The sequence below is a fragment of the Magallana gigas genome, chromosome 7 (genome assembly GCF_963853765.1).
Source record: "Magallana gigas chromosome 7, xbMagGiga1.1, whole genome shotgun sequence".
Classification (NCBI taxonomy): domain Eukaryota; kingdom Metazoa; phylum Mollusca; class Bivalvia; order Ostreida; family Ostreidae; genus Magallana; species Magallana gigas.
The window spans coordinates 21,344,090-21,356,911 of NC_088859.1; the positions used below are offsets into that span (position 1 = coordinate 21,344,090).

The window sequence follows — 12,822 nt, forward strand, 5'->3', positions numbered from 1 at the left end:
CCCTTTCAACTATTTCAATTGCACTTCTTTCACAGGTAAGTGTATTTTTATTAAAAATCGTCCAAACGTGAATCCAAAATATCTTGGGACAGAGTATAGATGTAAGCCAGGTCTAGATTTAAGAAATTTTTACATACAGCAGTTTAAAGTAGGTGCGCCATCCCAATGTTTAGCATTGGATATTTTTGACCCATTAACAGAAACTGAAAATGAAAATGAGTAGATATTAGTCATTAGTGATTATTTCACCAAAAGGAAAGAAGCTATTCCAATCCGAGTCCGCACAGCCCTTACACACAGACACCTGGCATCATATATTTTTCTTCTAATAATAATCAAAGATAAACCTCTCCCTATTAATACAAAATGCAAGGTACACACCGCCATATTAAATTCAGTTAAAACTGTCACATCAGTCCGACTTATAAACTCAATAATTTTAAAATATTTTTTAGGTCCTCGTCTTCATGCGGTCGTTCATTCCATGTTTTACTGAGTTACATGTAACTATTTCCCTGCACCGTATATATGTGTAGATATTTCAATATACATGTGATAGATGCAGAACTTTCAAAATTATCTTCTTCTTTTTTCAATTCATCTGCGTGATATTGTATTTCTATCTCAAATGTATAGCAAGCAATTCGGGAAAAGACCCTAATGATGTTCTGACTGCTACAATTCTACCGTCATAATGTGTTTGACGTAACAATATCTATGACGTCACAAGTTGTCATACACGACGCAGCAGTGAGAAAGGAAGGTCGCTAAATACATTGTGCCAAGGTATTATTTGTTTGTGTCTTTATTTTATAGCTTCATTTTGAGATGGCTAAAATAGGAATCCGGCTATTATAATTGATCATTTATCTTGTTATCTCACCCCATAGAATTTAGATATGGATCAACTAGTTGATGAAGTATAACTTTGTATGGTAGTTCGTAACCAAAACTTTCTTAACATATAAAAAGATTTTTATGGGGTCGCGGTGAAACATGAATAATTCATCTCTATCTTTGATTGTAAGCACATTATAAGAATATCATGTTTACATGTAGGCCTACTTAGTCATTTTATATATACGAAAAGATTGAAATTTTGCTACACATATGATTTTACATGTTTCTCAACAAACTATGATTAACATGAGGTAAAATTCAAAACATCATATATTGCAGATGGAGAACAAAAGAGGAATTGTATTGGGAAATATTCACGTGGAGTTGCTGGTAAAGTTTTCTACATAAATAAGAATATTCTATGTAGGTGTTGAAAAAATGCTTATATTTTTAAGATATAAGTATGTAGATGTCCATATCATCTCTCTCTCTCTCTCTCTCTCTCTCTCTCTCTCTCTCTCTCTCTCTCTCCACAATAATTTATAAGTTATTTCATATGTATTTTTTTCTTTTCCAGAAGAGATTATCGCGAGAGAACCCCAAGATGGCTAGAAAAATTATGGTATGGTAACAAATACATCTGATATACACATGTACTAGTATGGTATGCTTTGTTAAATTATCTACTTATTAAGAATGCTCAAATGTTGTACCCATATTAATATAACTTTTATCTTTATGCAGCATATAATTCTAGATCATCATAAGATAAAGACGAAGCTTCATAGAGAGTTATTGGTAAGTAAGATTCGTGTTTTAATTTGTGCGTGTGTATCAACCTGTAATTCCTTTTTGTGTTTATGAATTCGGTAAGAATTCCATTGAAAAATGAACATGAAACGCACTTCCAAACAAATTCATCCCCGAACAGATATAGGTTATTCGTTGCGATAATAATCAATTTCCGTGTTGATTATTTTAGACAGCGGTCAAGGAGAGGAGTGTAGTGGAACAAAGGGATGGCACCGTGGATGCTTTCTTCAAGTTAAGGGTACGTAGAATATATCCATTATGATGATAACTTTACATCTATATCAACAATGACGTTAGCAATCTACAAATTTTTACATGCAAAATATTTTGTTATTAATAGATTAAACAAACTGTATAGCAATGTTGTTAAAAATTTTCTTTTCAGGAATCCAATGAAAACCGAATGAAAGTTATCCGAGATACCATGGTAATTATTACATATGATATCCTTTTAAGATTTACTCCATTATTTTTGGTTTTTTTTATACCATTTAAATTTACTGTATATTAAATTGTGATCCCTTTTTTCAGCTTAAAGAGAGAAAGAACAGATTACTTAAGGATGTTTTCGTCCAATTAGTGGTAATGAGACATGTATTTCTTTTTTTCTTTTTTTTTGTTCAGATATACAAATTATTTATGTCTCCGTATACACATGTGCACAAAACTACACATGCAACTTTTTTTTTTACTTTACAGAGGAAAATTAGAGCACGGCGGAATCCTGATGTTGCCAAAAGAATCACGGTAAGGGACATCCAAGAAATTATAATGTAAACACCATAGTGTTCTGAAAATCGCATTACGAGATCAGAATACATTTATGATAAAAAAAAATTCATTTTCAACTTGTTTTAAATCACTGCTATTTCCATTTTACAGATGATGCTCCAAGAAAACCACGTCAATCTGATGCTGATCCAAAAAGAGCTGATGGTAAGACCTGTCATTTTTAAAATTGATATTTGGAATCTCTATTTTGCAAAATATTGTTTAAAAAAAACAAGGTAATGTTTTTGCAATCGATCACATTTTTATATCCAAGCATATACATCAATCTTTTTTACAGATGAAAGTGAAAGAGAAAGAAGAAAGGTATCGGGCAAAGAAAGAGATTCAAGAGGAGTTGTTGGTGAGCCGAAAAATAAACTAAACTGTTCTTTAACTTCTGCATTAAGATAATTTTTCTCACACATTTACTTTCTTTATGCACTCAATGTAATGAAATCTATATCCTTTTCTATTGTAGACAAAGATGAACGAAAGGAAAGTTTATGATCAGATCAGACGACTGGGTTACACAGACCTGACGGTAAGGTCTGAATGTGTTTATTGTATTTACTGTACTATAGGTCACGTTTGATTCCTTAAAAATCTTCAAGACTTCTTAGTAATTAGTAGTTTTAATGAATTCAGAAAAATCAACTCTAGCTAGCATTATCTTAAAGCATCTTGATTTCTTGACGTGAAAATAGTGTACAATGAAATCATTACAATATAATTGTTACGGGTTAATTTCTGTAATTTGTGGTGTGTCATAGTGACCACGAATTATTTGTATTTATTTGATTATTCCTGATAGAAGTGGCTTTATTATACTAGTTTTTGGAATATTATTTTACATGCATGGAATCGTAACAATTATAAAATATCTTTTACGCTATTCTTTAATTTGTTTGATAGACACACCAGTTAGAGAAACCTGTCGAAGATGGAGACTTCCTTCCCAGAGGTTTATTTATGTTTGGAGTTGACACTTTCAAATGCACAGCAAAGGTAATAATCAACGTGAAATTTGAACGAAAAATAAATGCATTTGAATTAAGAATATTGATAATAATACTTTAATAAAGTTGTTTCATCAATGCTAGGTAGATGTATATCTGAGAATATTTAATTCATGATATCACATAATCAATGTCGAAATGTCGTTGTTATTATTACATGTTTATCTATTAAAATTCACACTTAATTAGCACTCAGGAAACGAGTTAAATGTCAGGGAACAGGAAAGAAACATCAAATTGGACGATGGAAGTCAAAGTCCATCCCTATTGGTCACGTGTGCCACTGACGTCACCCGTGAGAATGTCTTGACATCCAATAATAAGGTACATCATTTAGTACACACGAATATGAAGATTTTGTGTTTTTGATTATACATGTACATGTATATTTGTTCAGGTTGTGCATTCAACAGCTTTTTTTCGTTCTTTTTATAGGTCAAAACAAGCCAAAGGCTGAGCTTTGCGAACCGCGTCAGACGGTTTTTCGGACTTAGATAGATTCATTCAGCTTCTTAAACTTACTTGATTTAAAAGAATTGAATTGATATTTACAATAATTATTACTGACAAACTTCATTTGGAGAACACCTATAATGTCTTAACTTTTTTTTAAAGAGTGAAAATTGCCAAATGAAATAAATGCTTTTCATTCATATATGCTATGTTTTTGTGTTATTCGAATCGTTTTGACATCATAAATCAGGAAAGCATTGATTGATATAGTGTTGTTGAACTTCCACTAAAGATAACTCATACCGTGAAGGGGTGGCGTCATTGTATTTAGAGCAAGGACTGTTCGTATACATATATGACATATTTGCAGCCGATATCTTGAAGCAATGTTTTATGATTTTCTCACAAAAAATATAATATTCAAAGTTTGATATTCACTGTGTAGAAACGGACTAGGGTAACGCACTTTACCCTAGTCTAAGATGGCGATAGGGAAGCACGCTTCGATTATTTTACACTAAATTTACCCATTTGTCGGGGTAGTATGACGAAATAGTTAAACTAATTTACACGATCTGAAGTGAACAAACATAACAGTTGCAAAACTTTTCCAGAATTTTTCCTTACTATAGCGAAAAAGCATGGAAAATTTTCAACTATGATTAGGGTAAAGCAAGTTCATGACTAGGGTAAGTGTTTTTAAAACTTTAAACGTGATAAGGGTAACGCTTTAAGAAATTTCTTATAGAGAGTATAAATGTCTTCTTATATACTTTTCTGGGTCTATCTTAAGGGGTTATTTTTTAGATTAGAAAACACAACAAAATTTGTGACTGTTCTTCAATGACCATGTCGACGTCACGCGATTTTAACCCCCTTCCTCGCAATCACGTATTTTAACGCATATTCTCGTTACCCTGTAATTTTGATATTATCTACTACTTACGATTGAGGACTTGTAATTTGGGAGTTAAAAATTTAAATTTTAAGCTTTTTTATTCAGAAAAATGTCTGCATTAAGAAGTACATGTATTTGTTACCATTACAGCGATTCGAAGTCGTGAATTGCGGGTCACATCAGGCCTTACGAGGAATGCGTGCGAGAACCGTGTAAAACGTTTGATTTATTAGGAACATTTAACTCATAGAAAACAATAAACACTGTACTAATCTTTTAGACAAACTTGTATTCTTTTTCAACAAACAAAAGAGTAAGACAGTTTTGAAACGGAGACTGCCTGTTAACAGGTTAAGAATGTCTATAACGTTTCCGTATCGGTACAATATTCAAATACGCAATCCGTCAACATGTTTTATACGGTTAAACAAATTATGATTCCATAGACAATACGAATCAACTATAAGTGACACTGTGATGTTGTAAAACGCATGATTGTGTATATTTATCATACATAACCTCGGACATCGGCTAACTTACAAAACCTGTTTATCAAATTTTGGGTATTTGTTTTCATTGAGTTTAATTGATTTTAAAGCTGTGTAGTACAATTTTGAATGATAGGAAATTCAACAACAACAACAACAAAAATAATGAAAAATATCCTGCTCATATTCTATGAAATACGAAAGAAGAAGAAAAAAATGATTATTTTACATGTAATTACTCTTATCAATCCTCTAACGGAAAAACTTCATTTTTTTTTATCGTTATGCGTATTTTCTAGTACATGTACTTTTGATTTTTTTTCCCGGTTTTATGTATTCTTCTACGCGGTTAGTATGATCAAAGATTTTTTTTTTATTATTTGATTGCATAGCATCCCCCGTCATGTTGTTAATTGAATTCTATTCTCGGTGGGTGCAAATAAAAAAATTAACAACGTATTTACACCACCCAGCAAAATTTACAACATGGCACCCCTAAAAAAATCTATGAATAATTTTCAAATGCGGTTGGCAAACCGTTTACCGTCGGGAAAGCGTGCAGCGTTTCGTGAAAACTGTTTAGTGCTCCGGTTGAACCGCCGTTTAGCAAGCGTGTGGTGTTTTAAAAATATATGAAATCATATGTTATATTCCCAATACTAAAGCACGATCACGATTTGATGTGTTTCTTCCATGCTAAGAAATTTAACAAACGTTCGAATAACACTCCATATGTTTAACATAATAAATGTAGATGACAAATAAATATGAACATTGTAATATTATGTATGTTTAATTTTTTGAATGCACATTGATGAAACTAGATATAAAAAAATGAATTCATTAAATAGGGTCATGCAATCGCTCGAATATCCAAAATTCAAATTATACACAGCAAAAAAATCTTTGAAATCAATGATTAAGACGACCTATATTACGTTTGAATACGTTACACACGCACCGCAAACTTTAATCTATAACGTAGGTGTTTTTTCTTCACGTCATCGTTAAACAAATGCGCCGTGGGAAAAAGAATAACGCCATACAACGGCAAATGACGTTCTTGCGTTACTTTATGCAAAAAATGTTTATTTCTTACTGCTTATTCTGTTAAATAAAAATATTTCGGCATGCATTTTGAAAATCTCCGTAATCTACAGAGGTCATAACAGAAAATCCCGAGGCCTTAGTCTCAATTGTGCATCCGATACCTTATAAAATATCTCAAGTTCAATCGGTGTGACGTTACAGTTACAAAGTAAAACTATGTGACTATTTAACTGTTAAACAAGTTACTTTACCCTAGTCACAAAAATACTTTACCCAAATCGTAAAATTTCGCTTCATCGGCTTTAGCCTATAGTTTGGAGCAAATCTTCGGATCGTGTTATCTACATAAATACGAGCAATTTAAGAATGATTTACGAATGGACATTGAAAACTAACACTGCCCAACATATACTGCGCAATGGTTTTCAGAATCAATCATGGAAAAGGTGAAAACTTGTGCGAAAAAAATCTGAAGTGTGCTTACCTTTCGCCATCTTGGACTAGGGTAAAGTGCGTTACCATAGTCCGTTTCTACACAGTGATATTGCCACTCCTCAGAAGCCGTGATACTGTAACGTTGTACTGCTCTTTCAGATTTATAGGGGTGTTTTCTCTGCGTCTTCAAAACGCCAAACATTTCTTTATTAATACTATTGACGAGTGAGCTTAAAAGTTTGTTATATTGTGTTATTATACTTTCATGTAAAATACTGAAATCTGATTGGTTTAGACGCAGTTGATAATCTGTTCTATTACCCTCAGCGTTAGCAACACACTTGGCAACGGGTAACACAACGAATTGCTAAATGCGCGTAAATTATGCGCGTACGGTTCGCCGTAGAATTCACGTCATTTCTATACAAAAGCAGTAAAAAAAATTCTAAAATTAAGACATTCAATATAATAAAATAAATAGTGCCTGTTTGGTAGGATAACAGTTGAAATTGACACCCCTCGAAAACCATTGTCAACCTTCCCTTTGCGTCGGTTGACAACGGTTTTCTCGGGTTTCAGTTTCAACTGTTACCCTCCCAAACAGGCACTATTTATAAATTATTCTTGTTTGTGATATTGGAACATCGTACTGCTTTCACGGAATTATGGGGGTATTTTTCCCTGCATCTTAAAATCACCTTACATTTAAAAGGGCATGGTCACGATTTTGGTCAAAAAATATTTTTCCAATTTTAATGTTTACAATGCTTCAGTGGGGCATTCTTAATAGGCAAGCAAACTTTGAGTGTCATTTGTTGAGTTACATGCGAGTTACAAAGCTTACAAATCGTTGCCATGTAAACAAAGCTTTTGTTTACATTTTGAATATTGAAGTGAAAATTCTAATTCTAGACCTAAAATGAGTATGTTAAATGTTAGGAACTGTTTATCTTTGCTTAAAATGAATAAGAAGATAGAAAAATCAGCTTGAAAAAGATTGGGTTTTTTTTTGGTATATTGAACCTATGTAAGCAAAAACAAGGCACGAGCCTTGTTTACATAACACAGATTTGTGAGCTCTGTATCTTGCTTAAAACTTATAGACTGACTCTAAAATTTAACTTGATTCATTCCTAAAGGATTGCAAACATTATAAACAGAAAAATAGAATTTGACCAAAAATCGTGACCTTTAATATCTATTGACGCCTGTGCCTAAAAGTTTATAATCGCTACTCCATAGAAGCCGTGATACTAGAACGTTGCACTGTTTTTGCAGAATTATGCGGGCATTTTCTACTGCATCTTAAAAACACCTTACATTTCTTACTATTGACGCGTGCGCCGAAAAGTTTGTTATCGTTTAACTCTCAGGAGCTGTAATATTTGCAGTTCGGAAATCTTAATGGATGTGCTCCTTTTTACAAATAGTGTAAGATCTTTAAATGACAAAGAGTTTTGCAATCTGCTGTTAAAAATACCTGTCATTTTTTGTTAAAATTTCTCAAAAAATAAGGAAAATGACCATACGTAGTGATACGAAACAGCTTGCAATGATTTTATTTAACCTCTTGTATGCAATGAAAGATGACCTTGAGGTCAAAGGTCAAGCTCTACTACGCCACAGTGTATAGGCCTACTGATACTGTTCTGTTCATTATCATTTTTCTTTCGTAAGTAAAACATTTTGTTTGGCGACATATCGAAAAGGTTTTAAGTGCTTTGCAATGCATTCGAGAAATTACTAAGCCATTCGACCATGCGTGGCGAAAACACCGTACGTTCAAAAGTCATCAACGCTTTTTCTTAAAAAGTTTGTAATCGCTCCTGAGTCATGATTCGTGGCACATTGGTGAAGCTTTCACGTATTGTCTGAGAAGTAGTCGCAGACCTCTGAAAGACGAAAGGTTTCGTATATTCTGATTTGAATTACTGTCAAAAAAGTTTGAGATTTCGCAAAAAAATCAAAATATGAAAATAATTATACGTTTAGTCTGATCTATTCGGAAACAAGCGAGTGTGGCTTTGATTGCTACAATTCTAACGTCATAATGCATTTGACGTAACATAACACATGACGTCACCAGTTGCTAAATACAACACAACACAACGCAGCAGTGAAAAGGGACGGTCGCTTAATATTTGTGCAAAGGTATTTCTTTCTTTTTTGTTTGTTTTCAATAGCTTCATATTGAGACGACTGAAGGATGAATTTGGCTGTTATAATTATGTATATCGATCAACTAGTTGACGAAGTAGTATTTATAGTATGGTAGTTTTTTACCGAAACTTCCTTATCATAAAAATCTATTTTTGATTGTAAGCACATTATAAGAATGTCATGTTTACATGTACTTAGTTATTTCATACACAAAGATTTCAACTTCGCCACATACATGAGTTTACATGTTTCTAACAAATTATGTTTAATACTGGGTAAAAATCAAAACATTAAATTTTGCAGATGGAGAACAGAAGAGGAATTGTATTAGGAAATATTCACGTGGAGTTGCTGGTAAAATTTTCTACAGAAATAAGAATATTCTATGTAGGTGTTGAAAAAGTGCTTAAATCCTTAAGATATAAGTTTGTAGATGTACATCTTCTCTCTCTCTCTCTCTCTCTCTCTCTCTCTCTCTCTCTCTCTCTCTCTCTCTCTCTCTCTCTCTCCACAATAATTTATCATTTGTTTATATGTATTTAATTTTTTTTTTCATTTCCAGAAGAGATTATCGCGAGAGAACCCAAAGATGGCTAGAAAAATTATGGTACAGTAATAAATACATATATTTATGTATGCTGATACATGTATATATATACTTTGTTAAATTATCTTCTGAAATGCTCAAATGTTGTATCCATATTAATAATAACTTTTATTTTTATACAGCATATAATTCTAGATCATCATAAGATAAAGACGAAGCTTCATAGAGAGTTATTGGTAAGTGAGATTCATGTTTTAATTTGTGCGTGTGTATCAACCTGTAATTCATTCTTTTGTGTATGAATTTGTATCCTGTGGAAAAAAAACATGAAACGAACTCCACCAAAATAAAACAAACAAATTAATTCCCGAACATATATTGAGTATTAGTTGCGTTAATAATCAATTTCTGTGTTGATTATTTTAGACAGCTGTCAAGCAGAGGAGTGTAGGTGAACAAAGGGATGGCCCCGTGGATGCTTTCTTCAAGTTAAGGGTATGTAGAATATATCCATTATGATGACAACTATATCTACATCAACAATGACATTAACAATCTACAATTTTAACATGTAAAATATATTGTTCTCAATAAACGAAACAAACTGAATAGCAATGTTGGTAAAAAATTTCTTTTCAGGAATCCAATGAAAACCGAATAAAAGCTATCCGAGATACCATGGTATTTATTACATATGATATCCTTTTAAGATTTACTCCATTATTTTCGTTTTTTTTAATATCATTTAAATTTACTGTATAATTGTGAATTATTGTATATTAAATTGTGATATCTTATTATTTTTTTTTAGCTTAAAGAGAAAAAGGACAGACTGCTAAAAGATGTGTTCGTCCAATTAGTGGTAATGCAACATGTATTTGTTTATTGTTTTGTTCAGATAAACAAATCATTTATCTTTCTGTATACACATGTACCCAAAACTACACGGGCATCGTTCTTTTAACAGAGGAAAATCAGAGCACGGAGAAATCCTGATATGGCTAAAAGAATCACGGTAAGGAACGTCCAAGAAATTATATAAAGTATAAAACACCATAGTCTTCTGAAAATCGCACAATGAGATCAGAATATACATGTATGATAAAATGTTTTTTTCATTTTCAACTTGTTTTAAATTTTACTGTCATTTCCATTTTACAGATCATGCTCCAAGAAAACCATGTCAATTTAATGTTGATCCAAAAAGAGCTGTTGGTAAGACCTGTCATTTTAAAAAGAATATTTTTGAATCTCTATTAGGCAAACTATCGTTTTATAAAAAAAAAAAGTTCGAATCAGCTGTAATATTTTTGCAATCGATCGCATATTTATATTCAACCATACACACTGATCTTTTTTTACTTTTTTACAGATGAAAGTGAAAGAAAAGGAGGAAAAGTGTCGGGCAAAGAAAGAGATTCAAGAGGAGTTGTTGGTGAGCCGAAGAATAAAATGAATTGTTCTTTAACTTGTGCATTAGCATAGTTTTTCTTACAATTATTTTTTGTTCACTCAGTGTAACAAAATCGATTACTTTAACTATTGTAGACGAAGATGAACGAAAGAAAAGTTTGGGATCAGATCAGACGACTGGGTTACAGGGACCTGATGGTAAGCTAATAAACTTATTGTAATACAGGTGACGTTTGATAGATTGAACTTGGTTCCTTAAAAATCTTCAAGACTTCTTATTAAGCTCTTAATAGTTTTAATGAACTCAAAAATCGACTCTAGCTAGCATTATCTGAAAATATCTTGATCTCTTGGCGTAAAAATAGAGTACTATGATATCATTAATAACTGTTGCTGGTTGATTTTTGTAATTTGTGGTATGTTATAAGGACCACGAATTATTTATTTAAGCAAGAGCTATAGATCTTATTTTTTATTGTAGTCGAACAACAAAATCTAGAATCACCATTTATATCATATGAATAATTTGTGAGGTTTTTATCAAGGAAATTTACAACCTATATTTTTTTACTTTAATACAAGTGGGTTTATCATAATAGTATTTGGAATATTTTTACATGCATGGAATCGTAACAATTATAAAATATCTTTTACGTATTCTTTGATTTGTTTAGACATGCCAGTTAGAGAAACCTGTCGAAGATGGAGACTTCCTTCCCAGAGGTTTATTTATGTTTGGAGTTGACACTTTCAAGTGCACAGCAAAGGTAATAATCATAACGAAAATTCAACGAAAAATAAATGCATTAGAATTAAAAATGTTGCTACCGTACTTCAATATTGTTGTTCCATTAACCCTACGTTTATATATGAATATTTAATTCATAATATCACATATTCAATATAAAATGTCGTTTTCATTACATGTTAATCTATTTAAACACTTCTATAGCCTGAAAATGAGTTAAATGTCCAGGAACATGAAAGAAACATCAAATTGGACAGCGGAAATCAAAGTCAATCCCCACTGGTCACGTGTGCCACTGACGTCACTCGTGAGAGTGTCTTGACACCCAACAATAAGGTACATCATTTATAGTACACACTATTACGAAGATTGACTAATTTTGATTATACGTGTACATGTATATTTGTTCAGGTTGTGCATTCAACAGCATTTTTTTCTTTCTTTTTATAGGTCAAAACAAGCCAAAGGCTGAGCTTTGCGAACCGCGTCAGACGGTTTTTTGGATTGAGATAGATTCATTCAGCTTCTTAAACTTACTTGATTTAAAAGAACTGAATCGATATTTAACAATAATACGCTGTCAAACTTCATTTGAAGAACTCCATATAATGCCATTTTGTTTTAGAGTGAAATTTGCTGAATGTAATAAATGTTTTTCATTCCTATAAGCTACGTTTTTGTGTTATTCGGAATCGTTTTGAATTCAGGAGATGTAGAGAGTAACTATCAATCCGCGAAATGAAAAGTGTGTGTGTGTGGGGGGGGGGGGGGGGGGGGGGGGTTGATGTAGTGTTGTTGAACTTAAACTGAAGACAAATTATAACTAGTGAAGGTCTGATTTCATTGTGTAATAAGCAAGCAGTTTCCGTATTCATATACGACATATGGCAACCAATATCATAAAGCAATTTTTTATAACTTTTATCACAAAAATATAATATTAACGTTCAAAGGGTGACACATGTCAACAAAAAGACTAAGTGATGTTACTTTCGAGGAATACCAAGTGTCGGTGTTCGAACAGTTTTTTTTCTCTGAAAAAATGAAAAAAAAAGTGCATTTCACAGTCCAGGACAAAAATGTAGAAACGGGTGAATGCCGTATGAATAAATATGCCGGATGTAACGGGGGCCTGAAATTTATATGTGGATAAAACATCGCACAATATTGCAATAATGTTAAGCCATAAT

At 32.3% G+C, this 12,822-nt stretch overlaps 1 protein-coding gene and 1 long non-coding RNA gene across 6 annotated transcripts; both read left to right on the top strand.

Moving 5' to 3' along the window:
- Window positions 1–695: 695 nt before the first annotated feature.
- LOC109620796 (uncharacterized) lies at window positions 696–12,300 on the top strand. 5 transcript variants are annotated; one of them, XM_066067504.1, is made up of 14 exons: window positions 696–786; window positions 9,228–9,278; window positions 9,487–9,531; window positions 9,654–9,707; window positions 9,898–9,966; window positions 10,111–10,152; window positions 10,283–10,333; window positions 10,439–10,486; window positions 10,633–10,686; window positions 10,844–10,906; window positions 11,020–11,082; window positions 11,559–11,651; window positions 11,837–11,968; window positions 12,083–12,300. In XM_066067504.1, exons 2-14 carry the CDS (start codon window positions 9,228–9,230, stop codon window positions 12,143–12,145), a joined length of 828 nt encoding a protein of 275 aa, XP_065923576.1. In that variant the 5' UTR covers window positions 696–786; the 3' UTR covers window positions 12,146–12,300. The 5 variants fall into 5 exon arrangements, with proteins under 5 accessions (XP_065923576.1, XP_065923575.1, XP_065923574.1 ...); XM_066067503.1 differs by lacking the exons at window positions 9,228–9,278; window positions 9,487–9,531; window positions 9,654–9,707; ... (1 more) ...; window positions 10,111–10,152; window positions 10,283–10,333 and adding exons at window positions 1,180–1,230; window positions 1,418–1,462; window positions 1,585–1,638; ... (1 more) ...; window positions 2,039–2,080; window positions 2,185–2,235 and having other exon boundaries at window positions 701–786; XM_066067502.1 differs by lacking the exons at window positions 9,228–9,278; window positions 9,487–9,531; window positions 9,654–9,707; ... (5 more) ...; window positions 10,844–10,906; window positions 11,020–11,082 and adding exons at window positions 1,180–1,230; window positions 1,418–1,462; window positions 1,585–1,638; ... (5 more) ...; window positions 2,723–2,785; window positions 2,903–2,965 and having other exon boundaries at window positions 702–786.
- LOC136270282 (uncharacterized) lies at window positions 3,311–4,081 on the top strand. The gene is made up of 3 exons (XR_010708045.1): window positions 3,311–3,429; window positions 3,630–3,764; window positions 3,876–4,081. It is a non-coding gene; the product is annotated as an uncharacterized lncRNA (long non-coding RNA).
- Window positions 12,301–12,822: the final 522 nt, after the last annotated feature.